This window comes from Coregonus clupeaformis, chromosome 25, assembly GCF_020615455.1.
Source record: "Coregonus clupeaformis isolate EN_2021a chromosome 25, ASM2061545v1, whole genome shotgun sequence".
Taxonomy (NCBI): domain Eukaryota; kingdom Metazoa; phylum Chordata; class Actinopteri; order Salmoniformes; family Salmonidae; genus Coregonus; species Coregonus clupeaformis.
In genome coordinates this window covers 18,444,017-18,467,821 of record NC_059216.1, presented here as the reverse complement: position 1 = coordinate 18,467,821, position 23,805 = coordinate 18,444,017, and the positions used below count along the sequence as shown (strand labels likewise).

At 44.3% G+C, this 23,805-nt stretch overlaps 1 protein-coding gene across 1 annotated transcript in view; it reads left to right on the top strand.

Moving 5' to 3' along the window:
• Window positions 1-23,805, top strand: part of pacs2 (phosphofurin acidic cluster sorting protein 2) — a 130,181-nt gene that overhangs the window by 62,726 nt on the left and 43,650 nt on the right. The window contains exons 2-4 of the mRNA XM_045207521.1: window positions 13,083-13,170; window positions 14,282-14,371; window positions 23,149-23,274. Coding sequence (XP_045063456.1) covers window positions 13,083-13,170; window positions 14,282-14,371; window positions 23,149-23,274 — 304 coding nt within the window. The remainder of the gene's footprint in view (window positions 1-13,082; window positions 13,171-14,281; window positions 14,372-23,148; window positions 23,275-23,805) is intronic.

Here is a 23,805-nt window from a genome sequence, read left to right as displayed (position 1 = left end):
ATATGACAGTTTTTAATGTCCCGTTGGTAGGATAATCTCGAACGGAGATCATCCAGTTTATTTTCCAGTGATTGCACGTTGGCCAATAGAACGGATGGTAGAGGCGGGTTACCCACTCGCCGACAAATTCTCACAAGGCACCCCGATCTCCGCCCCCTCTGGGCCTGATCTCGGGGAAGCAGTATATCCTTCACATCGGACTCAATAAAGAAAAAATCTTTGTCTAGTTCGAGGTGAGTAATCGCTGTTCTGATATCCAGAAGCTCTTTTCGGTCATAAGAGACGATAGCAGCAACATTATGTACCAAATAAGTTACAAACAATGCGAAAAAACTAACAAAATAGCACAATTGCTTAGGAGCCCGTAAAACAGCAGCCATCCCCTCTGGCGCCATTATATTAATTAACATATGAACCAGATTTATGCTGTTAGCACTGAGGCGGTGTGCCCTAGAAGGAAGCTCAAGTTCACCCTGCACTAACATAAATAACATGAGAATATCTACTTCTGCTAAGCTTCCCAATAAAGCAATGAAAACAAGAAAGAATCCCAGAAAAGTGTTCAAAATAGCCCACGTGAACATATGTAGCTTAAGAAACAAGGTTCATGAAATGAATAACTTGCTAGTAACAGATGACATTCATATTCTGACTATTCTCTGAAATTCTGAAACTCACTTAGATAATACCTTCGATACAGTGGTAGCAATACAAGGTTATAACATTTACAGAAAAGACAGAAATGCCAATGGTGGAGGTGTTTCTGTTTATATTCAGAACCACATTCCTGTAAAGATAAGAGACGATCTCATGTTAAATACTGTTGAAGTAATATGGCTACAGGTTCATCTGCCTCACCTAAAGCCCATTATTGTGGGAAGCTGCTATAGACCACTTAGTTCTAACAGTCAGTATCTGGATAATGTGTGAAATACTTGATAATGTATGTGATATCAACAGAGAGGTACAGTGGGGAGAACAAGTATTTGATACACTGCCGATTTTGCAGGTTTTCCTACTTACAAAGCATGTAGAGGTCTGTAATTTTTATCATAGGTACACTTCAATTGTGAGAGATGGAAAATAAAACAAAAATCCAGAAAATCACATTGTATGATTTTTAAGTATTTAATTTGCATTTTATTGCATGACATAAGTATTTGATACATCAGAAAAGCAGAACTTAATGTTTGGAACAGAAACCTTTGTTTGCAATTACAGAGATCATACGTTTCCTGTAGGTCTTGACCAGGTTTGCACACACTGCAGCAGGGATTTTGGCCCACTCCTCCATACAGACCTTCTCCAGATCCTTCAGGTTTCGGGGCTGTCGCTGGGCAATACGGACTTTCAGCTCCCTCCAAAGATTTTCTATTGGGTTCAGGTCTGGAGACTGGCTAGGCCACTCCAGGACCTTGAGATGCTTCTTACGGAGCCACTCCTTAGTTGCCCTGGCTGTGTGTTTCGGGTCGTTGTCATGCTGGAAGACCCAGCCACGACCCATCTTCAATGCTCTTACTGAGGGAAGGAGGTTGTTGGCCAAGATCTCGCGATACATGGCCCCATCCATCCTCCCCTCAATACGGTGCAGTCGTCCTGTCCCCTTTGCAGAAAAAGCATCCCCAAAGAATGATGTTTCCACCTCCATGCTTCACGGTTGGGATGGTGTTCTTGGGGTTGTACTCATCCTTCTTCTTCCTCCAAACACGGCGAGTGGAGTTTAGACCAAAAAGCTATATTTTTGTCTCATCAGACCACATGACCTTCTCCCATTCCTCCTCTGGATCATCCAGATGGTCATTGGCAAACTTCAGACGGGCCTGGACATGCGCTGGCTTGAGCAGGGGGACCTTGCGTGCACTGCAGGATTTTAATCCATGACGGCGTAGTGTGTTACTAATGGTTTTCTTTGAGACTGTGGTCCCAGCTCTCTTCAGGTCATTGACCAGGTCCTGCCGTGTAGTTCTGGGCTGATCCCTCACCTTCCTCATGATCATTGATGCCCCACGAGGTGAGATCTTGCATGGAGCCCCAGACCGAGGGTGATTGACCGTCATCTTGAACTTCTTCCATTTTCTAATAATTGCGCCAACAGTTGTTGCCTTCTCACCAAGCTGCTTGCCTATTGTCCTATAGCCCATCCCAGCCTTGTGTAGGTCTACAATTTTATCCCTGATGTCCTTACACAGCTCTCTGGTCTTGGCCATTGTGGAGAGGTTGGAGTCTGTTTGATTGAGTGTGTGGACAGGTGTCTTTTATACAGGTAACGAGTTCAAACAGGTGCAGTTAATACAGGTAATGAGTGGAGAACAGGAGGGCTTCTTAAAGAAAAACTAACAGGTCTGTGAGAGCCGGAATTCTTACTGGTTGGTAGGTGATCAAATACGTATGTCATGCAATAAAATGCAAATTAAATACTTAAAAATCATACAATGTGATTTTCTGGATTTTTGTTTTAGATTCCGTCTCTCACAGTTGAAGTGTACCTACGATAAAAATTACAGACCTCTACATGCTTTGTAAGTAGGAAAACCTGCAAAATCGGCAGTGTATCAAATACTTGTTCTCCCCACTGTATATCTTCTGGGTGATTAAAATATTGACTGGCTTTCATCAACTGCCCACTCAAGAAAAAGCTTCAAACTGTAACCAGAGCCTGCAACCTGGTTCAGGTTATCAGTTATCAGTCAACCTACCAGAGTAGTTACAAACAGCATAGGAATTAAATAATCAACATGTATTGATCACATCTTTACTAATGCTGCAGAAATATGCTTGAAAGCAGGATCCAGATCCATAGGATGTAGTGATCACAATATTGTAGCCATATCTAGGAAAACCAAAGTTCCAAAGTTTAGTGGTGTGTAATGAGGAGCAAACAGACGCTGCACTTGACACATTTATGAAATTGCTTATCCCAGTTACTAATAAGCATGCACCCATTAAGAAAATGACTGTAAAAACTGTTAAATCCTTGTGGCTTGATGAGGAATTGAACAAATCTATGGTTGAGAGGGATGAGGGAAAAGGTATGGCAGATACAGTGTGGAAAAAAGTATTTAGTCAGCCACCAATTGTGCAAGTTCTCCCACTTAAAAAGATGAGAGAGGCCTGTAATTTTCATCATAGGTACACGTCAACTATGACAGACAAATTAAGAAAATAAATTCCAGAAAATCACATTGTAGTATTTTTAATGAATTTATTTGCAAATTAGGGTGGAAAATAAGTATTTGGTCACCTACAAACAAGCAAGATTTCTGGCTCTCACAGACCTGTAACTTCTTCTTTAAGAGGCTCTTCTGTCCTCCACTCGTTACCTGTATTAATGGCACCTGTTTGAACTTGTTATCAGTATAAAATACACCTGTCCACAACCTCAAACAGACACACTCCAAACTCCACTATTGCCAAGACCAAAGAGCTGTCAAAGGACACCAGAAACAAAATTGTAGACCTGCACCAGGCTGGGAAGACTGAATCTGCAATAGGTAAGCAGCTTGGTTTGAAGAAATCAACTGTTGGAGCAATTATTAGGAAATGGAAGACATACAAGACCACTGATAATCTCCCTCGATCTGGGGCTCCACGCAAGATCTCACCCCGTGGGTCAAAATGATCACAAGAACGGTGAGCAAAAATCCCAGAACCACACGGGGGGACCTAGTGAATGACCTGCAGAGAGCTGGGACCAAAGTAACAAAGCCTACCATCAGTAACACACTACGCCGCCAGGGACTCAAATCCTGCAGTGCCAGACGTGTCCCCCTGCTTAAGCCAGTACATGTCCAGGCCCGTCTGAAGTTTGCTAGAGTGCATTTGGATGATCCAGAAGAGGATTGGGAGAATGTCATATGGTCAGATGAAACTAAAATATAACTTTTTGGTAAAAACTCAACTCGTCGTGTTTGGAGGACAAAGAATGCTGAGTTGCATCCAAAGAACACCATACCTACTGTGAAGCATGGGGGTGGAAACATCATGCTTTGGGGCTGTTTTTCTGCAAAGGGACCAGGAACCCTGATCTGTGTAAAGGAAAGAATGAATGGGGCCATGTATCGTGAGATTTTGAGTGAAAACCTCCTTTCATCAGCAAGGGCATTGAAGATGAAACGTGGCTGGGTCTTTCAGCATGACAATGATCCCAAACACACCGCCCGGGCAACGAAGGAGTGGCTTCGTAAAAAGCATTTCAAGGTCCTGGAGTGGCCTAGCCAGTCTCCAGATCTCAACCCCATAAAACATCTTTGGAGGGAGTTGAAAGTCCGTGTTGCCCAGCGACAGCCCCAAAACATCACTGCTCTAGAGGAGATCTGCATGGAGGAATGGGCCAAAATACCAGCAACAGTGTGTGAAAACCTTGTGAAGACTTACAGAAAACGTTTGACCTGTGTCATTGCCAACAAAGGGTATATAACAAAGTATTGAGAAACTTTTGTTATTGACCAAATACTTATTTTCCACCATAATTTGCAAATCAATTCATTAAAAATCCTACAATGTGATTTTCTGGATTTTTCTTTCTCATTTTGTCTGTCATAGTTGACGTGTACCTATGATGAAAATTACAGGCCTCTCTCATCTTTTTAAGTGGGAGAACTTGCACAATTGGTGGCTGACTAAATACTTTTTTCCCCCACTGTAAGTCTGGCTGCACAACCGATTGGCAAACATACTGCAAATTGAGAAAACATGTGACTAAACTGAGTAAAAAGAAGAAACTAAGAATGACAAAGAATGTAAAAAAACTTGAATCAGATGGCTCATTCATTACAAAACCAACTGATATTGCCAACTACTTTAATGATTTTTTCATTGACAAGCTTAGCCAACTTAGGCATGACATGCCAGCAGCAAACGCTGACACTACACATCCAAGTATATCTGACCAAATTTTGAAAGACAAGCATTGTAATTTTGAATTCCGTAAAGTGAGTGTGGAAGAGGTGAAAAAAGTATTGTTGTCTATCAACAATGACAAGCCACCGGGGTCAGACAACTTGGATGGAAAATTGACAGACTTTCAGCACGCTTAAAGGGAAGGACATTCAACAAGCACAGCACTTACACAAATTACTGATTTGGCTGAGAGAAATTGATGCTAAAACGATTGTGGGGGCTGTCTTGTTAGACTTCAGTGCAGCTTTTTACATTATCGATCATAATCTGCTGCTGGAAATACTTATGTGTTATGGCTTTACACCCCCTGCTATATTGTGGATAAAGAGTTACTTGTCTAACAGAACACAGCGGGTGTTCTTTAATGGAAGCCTCTCCACTACATAATTCAGGTAGATTCAGGAATTCCCCAGGGCAGCTGTCTAGGCCCCTTACTTTTTTCAATCTTTACTAACGACATGCCAGTGGCTTTGAGTAAAGCTTTGAGTAAAGCCAGTGTGTCTATGTATGCGGATGACTCAACACTATACACGTCAGCTACTACAGCGACTGAAATGACTGCAACACTTAACAAAGAGTTGCAGTTAGTTTCAGAATGGGTGGCAAGGAATAAGTTAGTCCTAAATATTTCAAAAACTAAAAGTATTGTATTTGGGACAAATCCTTCACTAAACACTAAACCTCAACTAAATATTGAAATAAATAATGTGGAAATTGAGCAAGTTGAGGTGACTAAACTGCTTGGAGTAACCCTGGATTGTAAACTGTCATGGTCAAACATATTGATACAACAGTAGTTACGAATGGGAGAAGTCTGTCCATAATAAAGCTCAGCTCTGCCTTTTTAACAGCACTATCAACAAGGCAGGTCCTACAGGCTCTAGTTTTGTCGCACCTGAACTACTGTTCAGTCGTGTGGTCAGGTGCCACAAAGAGGGACTTAGGAAAATTGCAATTGGCTCAGAACAGGGCAGCACGGCTGGCCCTTGGATGTACACAGAGAGCTAACATTAATAATATGCATGTCAATCTCTCCTGGCTCAAAGTGACTTCATCACTACTTGTGTTTGTGAGAGGTATTGACATGTTGAATGCACCGAGCTGTCTGTTTAAACGACTAGCACACAGCTTGGAAACCCATGCATACCCCACAAGACATGCCACCAGAGGTCTCTTCACAGTCCCCAAGTCCAGAACAGACTATGGGAGGCGCACAATACTACATAGAGCCATGACTACATGGAACTCTATTCCACATCAAGGTAACTGATGCAAGCAGTAGAATCAGATTTAATAAACGTAGAAATCCACCTTATGGAACAGCAGGGACTGTGAAGAGACACACACAGGTACAGACACATGCATACACACATGATAACATACGCACTATACACACACGTACACATAGATTTTGTGTTGTAGATATGTGGTAGTGGAGTAAGGGCCTGAGGGCACACAATTAGTGTGTTAAGAAATCTGTTATGAATGTATTGTAATGTTTAAAAAATATATATAACTGCCTTAATTTTGCTGGACCCCAGGAAGAGTAGCTGCTGCCTTGGCAAAATACAAAACCTCCTCGTTATGGCAAGCCTAAATAAGTTCAGGAGTAAACATTTGCTTAAGTAACATAATAAATTGCATGGACTCACTCTGTTTGCAATAATAGTGTTTAACGTGATTTTTTTAATGACTACCTCATCTCTGTACCCCACACATACAATTATCTGTAAGGTCCCTCAGTCGAGCAGTGAATTTCAAACACAGATTCAACCACAAAGACCAAGAGGTTTTCCAATGCCTCACAAAGAAGAGCACCTATTGGTAGATGGGTAAAACATTTAAAAAGTAGACATTGAACAACCCTATGAGCATGGTGAAGTTATTAATTACATTTTGGATGGTGTATCAATACACCCAGTCACTACAAAGATACAAGCATCCTTCCTAACTCAGTTGCCGGAGAGGAAGGAAACTGCCCAGGGATTTCACCATGAGGCCAATGGTGACTTTAAAACAGTTACAGAGTTTAATGGCTGTGATAGGAGAAAACTGAGGATGGATCAACAACATTGTAGTTACTCCACAATACTAACCTAATTGACAAAGTGAAGAGAAGGAAGCCTGTACAGAATACAAATATTCCAAAACATGCATCCTGTTTTCAACAAGGCACTAAAGTTTTACTGCAGTAAAACAGTGTTTTGTTTGGGGCAAATCCAATACAACACATTATTGAGTACAACTCTCCATATTTTCAAGCATAGTGGTGGCTGCATCATGTTATGGGTATGCTTGTAATATTTAAGGACTGTGGAGTTTTTCAGGATAAAAAAATAAATGGAATGGAGCTAAGCACAGGCAATGCAGAGGGTTGAATACTTATCTATTCAAGATATAGTAGTGTTTTATTTTTCATTAATATTTGTGTAGATCCATTTTAATCCCACTTTGTAACACATCAAAATGTGAAACAAGTCAAGGAGTGTGAATACTTTCTGAAGGCACTGTACTAGCCCAGAAACAAGTCAAGGAGTGTGAATACTTTCTGAAGGCAGTGTACTAGCCCAGAAACAAGTCAAGGAGTGTGAATACTTTCTGAAGGCACTGTACTAGCCCAGAAACAAGTCAAGGAGTGTGAATACTTTCTGAAGGCAGTGTACTAGCCCAGAAACAAGTCAAGGAGTGTGAATACTTTCTGAAGGCAGTGTACTAGCCCAGAAACAAGTCAAGGAGTGTGAATACTTTCTGAAGGCAGTGTACTAGCCCAGAAACAAGTCAAGGAGTGTGAATACTTTCTGAAGGCAGTGTACTAGCCCAGAAACAAGTCAAGGAGTGTGAATACTTTCTGAAGGCACTGTACTAGCCCAGAAACAACATAGTGATGATGTTAACGTGGGGTCTGTTGCATAAAACTGCTAGACCATTCTTATTTATATTTATAAACAGGTGATGTTGACGTGAAGGAAACCTCATCGGGCGGTAACCGAAAGGTTGCGGGTTCAAATACCGGAGCCGACAAAGTAAAAAATAAAAGACAATCTACCACTGTGCCCTTGCGCAAGGCACTTAACCCTAATTGCTTCAGGGGCGCTGTACAATGGCGACCCTGGCTGTGATCCCACTCCCTGCGGGTGTCTCGGGGATATGCAAGAAACATTTCCATCACACACTTGGGTGTAACAGGACAAATATCAACACCCCCAAAATAATAATAATAATAATAATTATTATTATTATGATTATATGGCAGGCAGTTGTTTAGGCTACAACCTACAACCAGGCACCATTACAGGCTATTAACAGGCACCATGCCCCCACAGAGTTACAGGCTATTAACAGGCACCATGCCCCCACAGAGTTACAGGCTATTAACAGGCACCATGCCCCCACAGAGTTACAGGCTATTAACAGGCACCATGCCCCCACAGAGTTACAGGCTATTAACAGGCACCATGCCCCCACAGAGTTACAGGCTATTAACAGGCACCATGCCCCCCACAGAGTTACAGGCTATTAACAGGCACCATGCCCCCACAGAGTTACAGGCTATTAACAGGCACCATGCCCCCACAGAGTTACAGGCTATTAACAGGCACCATGCCCCCACAGAGTTACAGGCTATTAACAGGCACCATGCCCCCACAGAGTTACAGGCTATTAACAGGCACCATGCCCCCACAGAGTTACAGGCTATTAACAGGCACCATGCCCCCACAGAGTTACAGGCTATTAACAGGCACCATGCCCCCACAGAGTTACAGGCTATTAACAGGCACCATGCCCCCACAGAGTTACAGGCTATTAACAGGCACCATGCCCCCACAGAGTTACAGGCTATTAACAGGCACCATGCCCCCACAGAGTTACAGGCTATTAACAGGCACCATGCCCCCACAGAGTTACAGGCTATTAACAGGCACCATGCCCCCACAGAGTTACAGGCTATTAACAGGCACCATGCCCCCACAGAGTTACAGGCTATTAACAGGCACCATGCCCCCACAGAGTTACAGGCTATTAACAGGCACCATGCCCCCACAGAGTTACAGGCTATTAACAGGCACCATGCCCCCACAGAGTTACAGGCTATTAACAGGCACCATGCCCCCACAGAGTTACAGGCTATTAACAGGCACCATGCCCCCACAGAGTTACAGGCTATTAACAGGCACCATGCCCCCACAGAGTTACAGGCTATTAACAGGCACCATGCCCCCACAGAGTTACAGGCTATTAACAGGCACCATGCCCCCACAGAGTTACAGGCTATTAACAGGCACCATGCCCCCACAGAGTTACAGGCTATTAACAGGCACCATGCCCCCACAGAGTTACAGGCTATTAACAGGCTACATACCCCCACAGAGTTACAGGCTATTAACAGGTTACATACCCCCACAGAGTTACAGGCTATTAACAGGTTACATACCAATACACCCAGTCACTACAAAGATACAGGCATCCTTCCTGTTTTGTTTGGGGCAAATCCTGTGGGGGTATGTAACCAGGCTATTAACAGGTTACATACCCCCACAGTGTTACAGGCTATTAACAGGTTACATACCCCCACAGTGTTACAGCCTATTAACAGGTTACATACCCCCACAGTGTTACAGGCTATTAACAGGTTAAATGCCCCCAAACCTGGCTAACGCCTAACTCTCGAAGTGCGCTGTGAGTCCCAGCCTGTGATCTAGAACCTGTTTTGTGCTAACGTTCCACTCCTTGTACTCCATTTCATTGCGAAACATGACAAGAGTGGCAAAGATTGGAATGATGACACATACAGGGAATTTGGGGAAAGTTACTAGAATTGTTCCACCCTAGCAGCCAGGTTTCCCAAGCAGCTAGCTTCTCGTGTGGGAACAAAGATTTAGTGAAATGCCCAACAGAACAGGAATAATAATGTATATTTTCCCAGGAAGTGAGTCAAAACACTGTGAGGTGCTTATTCAATCCCCCTCCAGCTATAACTAAGAGGACTGCCTGCCGCCCACCTCCCCTTTACCCCCTTTAGACTGTGTCCCAAATGGCATCCTATTCCCTATATAGTGCACTACTTTAGACCAGAGAATGGCACCCTATTCCCTATATAGTGCACTACTTTAGACCAGAGAATGGCACCCTATTCCCTATATAGTGCACTACCTTAGACCAGAGAATGGCACCCTATTCCCTATATAGTGCACTACTTTAGACCAGAGAATGGCACCCTATTCCCTATATAGTGCACTACTTTAGACCAGAGAATGGCATCCTATTCCCTATATAGTGCACTACTTCTGACCAGAGAATGGCATCCTATTCCCTATATAGTGCACTACTTCTGACCAGAGCCCTATAGGAATAGGGTGCCATTAGGGACAAAAACATATTAGTCTGCCCAGTCTGAGATGTTGCCAGCTTTACCTCCTCTCCTTCTCCCCTCCCTCCTCCTCCCTCCTCTCCTCCTCCCTCCTCTCCTCCTCCCTCCTCTGCTTCTCCCTCCTCTCCTCCTCCCTCCTCTCCTTCTCCCTCCTCTGCTTCTCCCTCCTCTGCTTCTCCCTCCTCTCCTCCTCCCTTCTCTCCTTCTCCCTCCTCTCCTTCACCCCTCCTCTCCTCCTCCCTCCTCTGCTTCTCCCTCCTCTCCTTCTCCCCTCCTCTCCTTCTCCCTCCTCTCCTTCTCCCCTCCTCTCCTTCTCCCTCCTCTCCTCCTCCCTCCTCTCCTTCTCCCCTCCTCTCCTTCTCCCTCCTCTCCTCCTCCCTCCTCTCCTTCTCCCCTCCTCTCCTTCTCCCTCCTCTCCTCCTCCCTCCTCTGCTTCTCCCTCCTCTCCTTCTCCCTCCTCTGCTTCTCCCTCCTCTGCTTCTCCCCTCCTCTCCTCCTCCCTCCTCTGCTTCTCCCTCCTCTCCTTCTCCCTCCTCTGCTTCTCCCTCCTCTGCTTCTCCCTCCTCTGCTTCTCCCTCCTCTGCTTCTCCCCTCCTCTCCTCCTCCCTCCTCTGCTTCTCCCTCCTCTGCTTCTCCCCTCCTCTCCTCCTCCCTCCTCTGCTTCTCCCTCCTCTCCTTCTCCCTCCTCTCCTTCTCCCCTCCTCTCCTCCTCCCTCCTCTCCTCCTCCCTCCTCTCCTTCTCCCCTCCTCTCCTCCTCCCTCCTCTGCTTCTCCCCTCCTCTCCTTCTCCCTCCTCTGCTTCTCCCTCCTCTCCTTCTCCCTCCTCTCCTTCTCCCTCCTCTCCTTCTCTAACCAGAACAGACAAAGTAGGGGTAAGTGAAAGAGGATTTAGCCTTTGGTCCAGACACCCCTAGTTAGCATCAAGCAAGTCCAGCGTTTTGAACAAGGTCTGTGTTCTTTAGCCAATAAAAAAAAAAAGTCCACCTCTTCTCTACCACCTCTTCTCTACCACCTCTTTGGCATAGACAACTTAGTTTCTTTTTTTTCTCAGTCGCTCAAAATATTTGTTTTTCCACTCCTCAGAGCTGTGGCTTTTGGATGGAAATGGGTCTTGCTAAGTGGAGAGTTTAGATAACAATAGACTACTTAGCCTTTTCCATGAAATGATCACTATCAGCACAGAATGACTTCTGAAGACTTGAGGGTTGGTATGATATCCTCTGATTCATGTCTTCTGGGTTATTGGTCAACACCGTTGATGACATCATGATGGGTTACACAGGCTTACAGGGTTTGTTTTGACTGTCAATCATCCCGTTACCCAACATGAAAGTATTTGATTATTTAGACAAACATAGCATCAATACTTTCATCATTACTTACAGACTAATAGAGTTGATGAAGGTTTGGGTTTTTATGTTCATGTGCGGCTCACAGGGATGTGTTTTGACTGTGAGGCTTACAAGGATGTGTTTTGACTGTGAGGCTTACAGGGATGTGTTTTGACTGTGAGGCTTACAGGGATGTGTTTTGACTGTGAGGCTAACAGGGATGTGTTTTGACTGTGAGGCTTACGGGGATGTGTTTTGACTGTGAGGCTTACAGGGATATGTTTTGACTGTGAGGCTTACAGGGATGTGTTTTGACTGTGAGGCTAACAGGGATGTGTTTTGACTGTGAGGCTTACGGGGATGTGTTTTGACTGTGAGGCTTACAGGGATGTGTTTTGACTGTGAGGCTTACAGGGATGTGTTTTGACTGTGAGGCTTACAGGGATGTGTTTTGACTGTGAGGCTTACAGGGATGTGTTTTGACTGTGAGGCTTACAGGGATGTGTTTTGACTGGGAGGCTTACAGGGATGTGTTTTGACTGGGAGGCTTACAGGGATGTGTTTTGACTGGGAGGCTTACAGGGATGTGTTTTGACTGGGAGGCTTACAGGGATGTGTTTTGACTGTGAGGCTTACAGGGATGTGTTTTGACTGTGAGGCTTACAGGGATGTGTTTTGACTGGGAGGCTTACGGGGATGTGTTTTGACTGGGAGGCTTACAGGGATGTGTTTTGACTGGGAGGCTTACAGGGATGTGTTTTGACTGGGAGGCTTACGGGGATGGGTTTTGACTGTGAGGCTTACAGGGATGTGTTTTGACTGTGAGGCTTACAGGGATGTGTTTTGACTGTGAGGCTTACAGGGATGGGTTTTGACTGTGAGGCTTACAAGGATGTGTTTTGACTGTGAATCATCTGTTTACTCAGCATTGTAATATTATAAAGGTAGTTCTAGCAGTGTTGATCTTTAAGTGTCTGTCTGCCTGCCTGCCTTCCTGCTTGTCTGTCTGTCTGTCTGTCTGTCTGTCTGTCTGTCTGTCTGTCTGCCTGTCTGCTTGTCTGTCTGTCTGTGTCTGTCTGTCTGTCTGCTTGTCTGTCTGTCTGTCTGCCTGTCTGCTTGTCTGTCTGTCTGTCTGCCTGTCTGTCTGCCTGTCTGCTTGTCTGTCAGCCTGTCTGTCTGTCAGCCTGTCTGTCTGTCAGCCTGTCTGTCTGTCTGCTTGTCTGTATGTCTGCTTGTCTGTCAGCCTGTCTGCCTGTCTGCTTGTCTGTCTGTCTGTCTGTCTGTCTGTCTGTCTGTCTGTCTGTCTGTCTGTCTGTCTGTCTGTCTGTCTGCTTGTCTGTCAGCCTGTATGTCTGTCAGCCTGTCTGTCTGTCTGCTTGTCTGTCTGTCTGTCAGCCTGTCTGTCTGTCAGCCTGCCTGTCTGTTGTGGGTTTTCTCTGCGTGCATTAGACCAGTTGTAATTCTTCTCCATCTTCGATGTGCAGGTTGTGCAGTCTGACTCTGAAGAAGTTGGTGGTTCTGATGGAGCTGGACAAGGAGCTCATCTCAGTGGTCATCGCTGTCAAGATCCAGGTATGAACATCGCTTTCCCCTTCAGAAACAGCAACATCTACACGTACCGTACACACAATCTGAATGCTGCATTCACACACAGCTCACACACACGCTGCATACGTCACACATATCCTCTCAGACAAATGCTTTCATCCTGGCTGATGTTTTTCCTCATGCATCCTTTTCCCCACTTCCTCTACATTGACTTGGTACCTGCTGTTTGAATATTGGAGCTTAATTTACTTTGTAGAGAAGTGGTCACCAACCTTTTGAGTCAAGATCACTTTCTCAGTAAAAATGCAAGCCGAGTTTTACCGCTCAGATGTTTTTTTTTTTTTTACATGACTTACAAAATGTAAGCCTATTCAACATGAACTCACTCATAAAAACAGCATCTCTTTGCTGTATTCGTTGACAGTCTCTCTCTCTCTCTCTAGTCGTGGTTTTAAAACGTTTTTGAAATCTCACAGTATCAAAACTTCGCTGTAGATTTCTTATGTGCTACGTTACTGCAGACACGGTCATCTGAGCCATCCGATTGGCCAGCGGTGGGCCAATAGAGCACTTAATTTGCTCTCAGGGCCAGCCGGTGAAGGCAGAGATTTACCTTCAGACACATTAAATAATGGTTCAAAATGGGAACACTTCGCCTACTCTGCGTGCAGAGCAGAATCGGGTGAACCTACCGCCAACAGCGCGAGATGAAAAAAAAAATAAAGGAACGCAAGGCTTTATTGATCAACTAGGAATGCCTTGGAGATCGACCACGATCGCGATCGACCAGTTGGTGACTGGCCAGTGTTGTAGAGCATTGATTATTTTGTAGAGCACTGATACATTTATTTAGTATAGCATTGCTTAATTGATTTTTGTAGAGCATTGATTATTTTCTAGAGCTTTGCTTATTGCAGTCATGGTATCAATGCAATAATCATATCACTGACTTCTAAAGCAATGCTCTACAAAGAACCACATCAGTCCTGCTAAATCACAATTTCCCGCATTTTATGCGAAGGGCTTGCAAATTTGACTAATCACTGCATTATTTACGGCATAAAACAGTCAAATCCTGGAGGGACTGGATAATGTAAATGAGTGCTGGTCTGATGTGATGTGATTCCTTCCCCAGGGTTCAAAGAGGATCCTGAGGTCCCATGAGATAGTGCTGCCCCCTAGTGGCTCGGTGGAGACTGACCTGGCTCTCACCTTCTCACTGCAGGTAAACACTAGACAGACAGACAGACAGACAGACTGACCTGGCTCTCACCTTCTCACTGCAGGTAAACACCAGACAGACAGACAGACAGACAGACTGACCTGGCTCTCACCTTCTCACTGCAGGTAAACACCAGACAGACAGACATACTGACCTGGCTCTCACCTTCTCACTGCAGGTAAACACCAGACAGACAGACAGACAGACAGACTGACCTGGCTCTCACCTTCTCACTGCAGGAAAACACTAGACAGACAGACATACATACTGACCTGGCTCTCACCTTCTCACTGCAGGTAAAAACTCCAGACCAGGAGTGTCTGCAGGTTTTTGTTTTTTCCTTTCAATTAAGCCCTAGACAACCAGGTGAGGGGAGTTCCTTACTAAGCCCTAGACAACCAGGTGAGGGGAGTTCCTTACTAAGCCCTAGACAACCAGGTGAGGGGAGTTCCTTACTAAGCCCTAGACAACCAGGTGAGGGGAGTTCCTTACTAAGCCCTAGACAACCAGGTGAGGGGAGTTCCTTACTAAGCCCTAGACAACCAGGTGAGGGGAGTTCCTTACTAAGCCCTAGACAACCAGGTGAGGGGAGTTCCTTACTAAGACCTAGACAACCAGGTGAGGGGAGTTCCTTACTAAGACCTAGACAACCAGGTGAGGGGAGTTCCTTACTAATGAATGACCTTAATTCATCAATCAAGTACAATGGAGGAGAGAAAACCAGCCAAACTGACCAATCAGGGGGAGAAAGGCTTTGGTCAGGGAGGTGACCAAGAACCTGATGGTCAATCTGACAGAGCTCTAGAGTTCCTCTGTGGAGATGGGAGAACCTTCCAGAAGGACAACCATCTCTGTAGCACTCCACCAATCAGGCCTTTTATGGTAGAGTGGCCAGACGGAAGCCACTCCTCAGTAAAAGGCACATGACAGCCTGCTTGGAGTTTGCCAAAAGGCACCTAAAGGACTCTGACCTTGAGAAACAAGATTCTCTGGTCTGATGAAACCAAGATTGAACCCTTTGGCCTGAATGCCAAGTGTCCGGTCTGGAGGAAACCTGGTACCATCGCTACGGTAAAGCATGGTGGTGGCAGCATAATGCTGTGGGGATGTTTTTCAGCGGCAGGGACTGAGAGACTAGTCAGGATCGAGGGAAAGCTGAACAGAGCAAAGTACAGAGAGATCCTTGATGAAATCCTACTCCATAGCGCTCAGGACCTCAGACTGGGGCGAAGGTTCACCTTCCAACAGGACAACGACCCTAAGCACAGAGCCAAGACAACGCAGGAGTGGTCCAGCCAGAGCCCAGACTTGAACCCGATCTAACATCTCTGGAGACCTGAAAATAGCTGTGCAGCAACACTCCCCATCCAACCTGACCAGAGAAGAATGGGAGAAACTCCCCAAATACAGGTGTGCCAAGCTTGTAGCGTCATACCCAAGAAGACTTGAGGCTGTAATCACTGCCAAAGGTGCTTCAACAAAGTACTGAGTAAAGTATTGTGTGTAGATTGATGAGGGGAAAAAAACTATTTAATAAATTTTAGAATAAGGCTGTAACGAAACAACATGTGGAAGAAGTCAAGGGGTCTGAATACTTTCCGTATGCACTGTATGTTCTTCAAAGACGGCGTAATGAGAGAAATAATGTAGCCTAAGCTATTGAAAATAGGCCTTTTACAAGATTAAATCATGACAGGAGCATTTGATTCTTATTAAAGAGACAGGCTACTTTAGGAAACTTTCTGAACGGACATACAGTGCTATGAAAAAGTATTTGCCCCCTTTCTAATTTTCTCTACTTTGCAATATTTGTGATACTGAATGTTGTCAGATCTTCAACCAAAACCTAATATTAGATAAAGGAAACATAAGTGAACAAATAACACAAGAATTACATGTTTATTTCATAAACAAAGTTATGCAACACCCAATTCCCCTGTGTGAAAAAGTAATTGCCCCCTTACACTCAATAACTGGTTGTGCCACCTTTAGCTGCAATGACTCCAACCAAATGCTTCCTGTAGTTGTTGATCAGTCTCTCACGTCGCTGTGGAGGAATTTTGACCCACTCTTCCATGCAGAACTGCTTTAACTCAGTGACGTGTGGGTTTTCAAGCATGAACTGCTCGTTTCAAGTCCTGCCACAACATCTCAATTGGGATTAGGTCTGGACTTTGACTAGGCCATTCCAAAACTTCCAATTTGTTGCTTTTTAGCAATTTTCATGTACTTGATTGTGTGTTTTGGATCATTGTCTTGTTGCATGACCCAGCTGCGCTTCAGCTTCAGCTCACAGACGGATGTTCTGACATTCTCCTGTGGAATTCTCTGATACAGAGCATAATTCATGGTTCCTTTCTATTAAGGCAAGTCGTCCAGGTCCTGAGGCAGCAAAGCATCCCCAAACCATCACACCACCACCACCATGCTTGACCTTTGGTATGATGTTCTTACTGTGGAATGCAGAGTTTGGTTTTCGCTGTCATATCTTGCAGAAGAAACTAATCTAGTTCTGCCTAAGAGAATAGCACTCTAAAAGCACTCGTCAATCAAAGCCACCAGCGTATTTACGACACGAGCAAATATTTATCCTTTCCTTAAAACGTATTAGAAAAAACCTAGGCCTAACTTAGTCTTTCCAAAGGTAGCTATAAGATAATGACTTGACCAGGACAGTATGAAGAGGACAGAGCTGTGCTGTAGTATGAATATGAAACTGACAATCATTAAAATAGAAACAAATACAGTGGGGGGAAAAAAGTATTTAGTCAGCCACCAATTGTGCAAGTTCTCCCACTTAAAAAGATGAGAGAGGCCTGTAATTTTCATCATAGGTACACGTCAACTATGACAGACAAATTGAGAGAGAAAAAAAATCCAGAAAAATCACATTGTAGGATTTTTTAATGAATTTATTTGCAAATGATGGTGGAAAATAGGTATTTGGTCACCTACAAACAAGCAAGATTTCTGGCTCTCACAGACCTGTAAATAAAGGACTTAGTCGACTTACTGTGTGAGGTGAAGAACAAGAGACTGAGAAGCCCAGTAGGACACTTTCCCACATTTGACATTTTGACTTTTTTTTTTGCGAGAAGCAGGCCAGGTGCTTCTATGTGTGCTCAGGCAGGCGCGCTCCTTCAATATTAACAGGACCGAGAAACCAGACACACGCTCATCGCTCACCTAAATGATGGTATGAAATAAGCCTAAACTTGTTTCTCACAAGGTGTAGCAGGTTGTGACCTCTGCAAAACAAACGTTTCCGCTCCGAGAATGAGAACGGTAAATTACTGTAATTAATACATTCATAAACAGAAATTCATGTAACCAAATGACGGGGATTAACGGTAAATTGCCTGTTTTTTACAAAATGGTAGGCTACCACATGGGCAGTCATGAACGAACATAGGAGGGCCTCTCATTGTTTTTGTCTAGGGCGGCATATCGGCCAGGACCGGGACTGATTAGTCTATGAATTAAGAAAATATGAAATATCATATTATACCATGCCAGGTTGGAGAGGACTGGCCCATTAGCTCATTACAGGCTTCAGAGCCAGAACAACCTTCTCGACTGCTGTTGAATAATTCATAAATAGTCAGACACATTTTCATTTTAGTCATTTAGCAGACGCTCTTATCCAGAGCGACTTAGAGTTAAGTGAGTGCATACATTTTTCATACTGGCCCCCCGTGGGAATCGAACCCACAACCCTGGCGTTTGCAAACGCCATGCTCTACCAACTGAGCTACATCCCTGCCGGCCATTCCCCTCCCCTACCCTGGACGACGCTGGGCCAATTGTGCGCCGCCACATGGGGTCTCCCGGTCGCGGCCGGCTACGACAGAGTCTGGATTCGAACCAGGATCTCCAGTGGCACAGCTAGCACTGCGATGCAGTGCCTTAGACCACTGCGCCACTCGGGCTGTTACGGTGACTCTATTACCGCCACAACGGCGGTCATGAGTCATGAAGGCAGTAATTAGTCTTCTCCAAGCTCTGATGCTGCTGATGGTCATTAGCAGCCTACCAAACTTGCTAACGGCCTGGTACTCAGCACTCTATTGTCCCTCTAATCACTCTGACATCAATGCAAATGTGATCAAAAATCTAATCAAACACTTCATGAGCTCATGTTGCGCAACATTTCTATGGGGGGCCCGTGTAGCTCAGTTGGTAGAGCATGGCGCTTGCAACACCAGGGTTGTGGGTTCGTTTCCCACGGGGGGCCAGTATGAAAATGTATGCACTCACTAACTGTAAGTAGCTCTGGATAAGAGCGTCTGCTAAATGACTCAAATGTAAATGTATAGCCCACCTGGCTGGCATGAAAATGAACCATGGGAAAAGTGTCCTCCATTCGCTATTTAAGTGCAGAGATGACATGTATGTTTTCCCTTGCCCTGTTTCGAGACAGGTGCATGATAATGGTCCATTGTAAATCAAAACAAATTTCACACATATAAATGATTATTTAGTATATGTAAAGACAAGATTAAATCAAGAATAGTCTGATGGGTGACAATAATAGCCTATCACTTGTGAATTATATATTAGCACTTGTAAATGATGCCCATCTTAAGGCAAGAAGTAAATGTAAATGTAAAGAAGTGTTGTTGAAGTGTTGACAGCCTGCGCAAAAAACAAAGCAGAGCTCGTGCCTTTTGAGCGACATTTTTTAAATCATCATTAGAGTTGCATCATGCAGCCTTGCAATGTATTCAAAATCTAAACATATAGCCCGATGTTTGTAGAACAACTAAAGTTACATTAATAATTAAATAAATTAAGCATATAGGAGGACCTGTTTCTTTGTTAACCGCTCAACACAGAATAGCCGCATGTGCGCACTCCCTCATCGTTTGGAGAAAGCATCCTTTCTATTTTATTCAGCTTTGTTCAATTGTTTTCTTCACACTATAAAATAATATAAAATAAGCATATCTTGTCTTCTAAATGAACTAGTGTAGCCATATGCCATAGCCAGATCAGGACCTATCATAAGGACAACTCAAGAGTATGCTATTCTGTTCTTCTGAAATAGACTACATTTTCTTCATATCATGTTTCTTTAGACCTGTCTAAAATAAATAATGGATTTATTGTGAAGGTGTAGGCTATATTACATGGATTTATTAGACTTTTTTTAAATGTAGATGTTCCAAAAGGTCTGCATCAGTGGCTTGTAGGCGATGTGTGTGGAAGACAGGAGATGCTAAATGTGTTTATGTTTTATGAACGACTGTTATTTGCCTGACAATCACCGGCTGACGAGATTTCCTGACCGCACACTGCCCTAGAGACATCCAACCTTTTTAAAAAGAAGACCAATTTGTTTATTTCCTAACAAGCAATGAAAACATTGTATAAAAGAAAGTCCACACATCAAAATATTGTTTTTCCATAGCCGATAGCCCTCTACATAGCTGTTTTTCCATAGCCGATAGCCCTCTACATAGCTGTTTTTCCATAGCCGATAGCCCTCTACATAGCTGTTTTTCCATAGCCGATAGCCCTCTACATAGCTGTTTTTCCATAGCCGATAGCCCTCTACATAGCTGTTTTTCCATAGCCGATAGCCCTCTACATAGCTGTTTTTCCATAGCCGATAGCCCTCTACATAGCTGTTTTTCCGTAGCCGATAGCCCTCTACATAGCTGTTTTTCCATAGCCGATAGCCCTCTACATAGCTGTTTTTCCATAGCCGATAGCCCTCTACATAGCTGTTTTTCCATAGCCGATAGCCCTCTACATAGCTGTTTTCCATAGCCGATAGCCCTCTACATAGCTGTTTTTCCATAGCCGATAGCCCTCTACATAGCTGTTTTCCGTAGCCGATAGCCCTCTACATAGCTGTTTTTCCATAGCCGATAGCCCTCTACATAGCTGTTTTTCCATAGCCGATAGCCCTCTACATAGCTGTTTTTCCATAGCCGATAGCCCTCTACATAGCTGTTTTTCCATAGCCGATAGCCCTCTACATAGCTGTTTTTCCATGCGATAGCCTTGCTTCTATAGCGATAGCCCTCACATAGCTGTTTTTCCATAGCCGATAGCCCTCTACATAGCTGTTTTTCCATAGCCGATAGCCCTCTACATAGCTGTTTTTCCATAGCCGATAGCCCTCTACATAGCTGTTTTTCCATAGCCGATAGCCCTCTACATAGCTGTTTTTCCATAGCCGATAGCCCTCTACATAGCTGTTTTTCCATAGCCGATAGCCCTCTACATAGCTGTTTTTCCATAAGCCGATAGCCCTCTACATAGCTGTTTTTCCATAGCCGATAGCCCTCTACATAGCTGTTTTTCCATAGCCGATAGCCCTCTACATAGCTGTTTTTCCATAGCCGATAGCCCTCTACATAGCTGTTTTTCCATAGCCTATAGCCCTCTACATAGCTGTTTTTCCATAGCCGATAGCCCTCTACATAGCTGTTTTTCCATAGCCGATAGCCCTCTACATAGCTGTTTTTCCATAGCCGATAGCCCTCTACATAGCTGTTTTTCCGTAGCCTGATAGCCCTCTACATAGCTGTTTTTCCATAGCCGATAGCCCTCTACATAGCTGTTTTTCCATGGCCCGATAGCCCTCTCACATAGCTGTTTTTCCGTAGCCGATAGCCCTCTACATAGCTGTTTTTCCCATAGCCGATAGCCCTCTACATAGCTGTTTTTCCATAGCCGATAGCCCTCTACATAGCTTGTTTTCCATAGCCGATAGCCCTCTACATAGCTGTTTTTCCACAGCCGATAGCCCTCTACGCTGTTTTTCCATAGCCGATAGCCCTCTACATAGCTGTTTTTCCATAGCCGTATAGCCCTCTACATAGCTGTTTTTCCATAGCCGATAGCCCTCTACATAGCTGTTTTTCCATAGCCGATAGCCCTCTACATAGCTGTTTTTCCATAGCCGATAGCCCTCTACATAGCTGTTTTTCCATAGCCGATAGCCCTCTACATAGCTGTTTTTCCATAGCCGATAGCCCTCTACATAGCTGTTTTTCCATAGCCGATAGCCCTCTACATAGCTGTTTTTCCCATAGCCGATAGCCCTCTACATAGCTGTTTTTCCATAGCCGATAGCCCTCTACATAGCTGTTTTTCCATAGCCGATAGCCCTCTACATAGCTGTTTTTCCATAGCCGATAGCCCTCTACATAGCTGTTTTTCCATAGCCGATAGCCCTCTACATAGCTGTTTTTCCATAGCCGATAGCCCTCTACATAGCTGTTTTTCCATAGCCGATAGCCCTCTACATAGCTGTTTTTCCATAGCCGATAGCCCTCTACATAGCTGTTTTTCCATAGCCGATAGCCCTCTACATAGCTGTTTTTCCATAGCCGATAGCCCTCTACATAGCTGTTTTTCCATAGCCGATAGCCCTCTACATAGCTGTTTTTCCATAGCCGATAGCCCTCTACATAGCTGTTTTTCCATAGCCGATAGCCCTCTACATAGCTGTTTTTCCATAGCCGATAGCCCTCTACATAGCTGTTTTTCCATAGCCGATAGCCCTCTACATAGCTGTTTTTCCATAGCCGATAGCCCTCTACATAGCTGTTTTTCCATAGCCGATAGCCCTCTACATAGCTGTTTTTCCATAGCCGTATAGCCCTCTACATAGCTGTTTTTCCATAGCCGATAGCCCTCTACATAGCTGTTTTTCCATAGCCTATAGCCCTCTACATAGCTGTTTTTCCATAGCCGATAGCCCTCTACATAGCTGTTTTTCCATAGCCGATAGCCCTCTACATAGCTGTTTTTCCATAGCCGATAGCCCTCTACATAGCTGTTTTTCCATAGCCTATAGCCCTCTACATAGCTGTTTTCCCGTAGCCGATAGCCCTCTACATAGCTGTTTTTCCATAGCCGATAGCCCTCTACATAGCTGTTTTTCCATAGCCGATAGCCCTCTACATAGCTGTTTTTCCATAGCCGATAGCCCTCTACATAGCTGTTTTTCCATAGCCGATAGCCCTCTACATAGCTGTTTTTCCATAGCCGATAGCCCTCTACATAGCTGTTTTTCCATAGCCGATAGCCCTCTACATAGCTGTTTTTCCGTAGCCTATAGCCCTCTACATAGCTGTTTTCCCGTAGCCGATAGCCCTCTACATAGCTGTTTTTCCATAGCCGATAGCCCTCTACATAGCTGCTGGAGCATCAGATGACAGTTGGAAAGAGGAGGAGATGTTGAACGTTTAATAGACAGACCAAGTTAGCAAAACAACTGCTGATAATCATTAGTAAACGCCCCCGCTATTAGGTAAAGTTTATCTACATGAAAATAAAATGCATCCCGTGTATTTATTAAATTCTAAAATGAATGTAGGTCATATTTTAAACGTTTTTTTAAGCTTATTTTATTTTCACGACAGTCTTCATCCATAACCGTCCGTTACACGGTTTTATTCAATTACGTCACAGTCCTGGCTCTCACCTTCTCACTGCAGGTAAACACTCTAGACGTTGGGATGAAGGCCTGAAAATGGCAGATGGATAAATACATATTTAACGTTTTTAACATCCATGTTGTTGTTCTCCAATTGTGTAAGTTTATATAAATTGTGGCTAATTCAGTGTAGCCGGTGTGGTCCAGTGGTTACGGCTTCTGACCCCGGCACATATGTATGTCAGATTCAGCATGGGTTCGAATCCGGCCCACTGCCCTTTGACTCACCCTCGCAATATCTTCCACTGTTCTATACCTTTAAAAATAAATATGTGGCTAATTCTTCTCTCCTATATTTTTTTGTTTTTCATCCATCCATCCTCAGTACCCTCACTTCCTGAAGAGAGAGGGCAACAAGCTCCAGATCCTGCTGCAGAGGAGGAAGAGATACAAGAACAGGACTATCCTGGGATACAAGACCCTGGCTGTAGGAACCATCGATATGGCTGAGGTAGGAACCATCAATATGACTGAGGTAGGAACCATCGATATGGCTGAGGTAGGAACCATCGATGTGGCTGAGGTAGGAAAAAATGATACAAGACTGTAGGAACCATCGATATGGCTGAGGTAGGAACCATCGATGTGGCTGAGGTAGGAACACAATGATACAAGACTGTAGGAACCATCGATATGGCTGAGGTAGGAACACAATGATACAAGACTGTAGGAACCATCGATATGGCAGAGGGAGGAACCATCGATGTGGCTGAGGTAGGAACCATCGATGTGGCTGAGGTAGGAACCATCGATGTGGCTGAGGTAGGAACCATCGATGTGGCTGAGGTAGGAACCATCGATGTGGCTGAGGTAGGAACCATCGATGTGGCTGAGGTAGGAACCATCGATGTGGCTGAGGTAGAAACCATCGATGTGGCTGAGGTAGAAACCATCGATGTGGCTGAGGTAGGAACCATCGATGTGGCTGAGGTAGGAGCAACCGTATTAGTAGTACATAGTCTCTTTTTGAAGGTCTTAACCC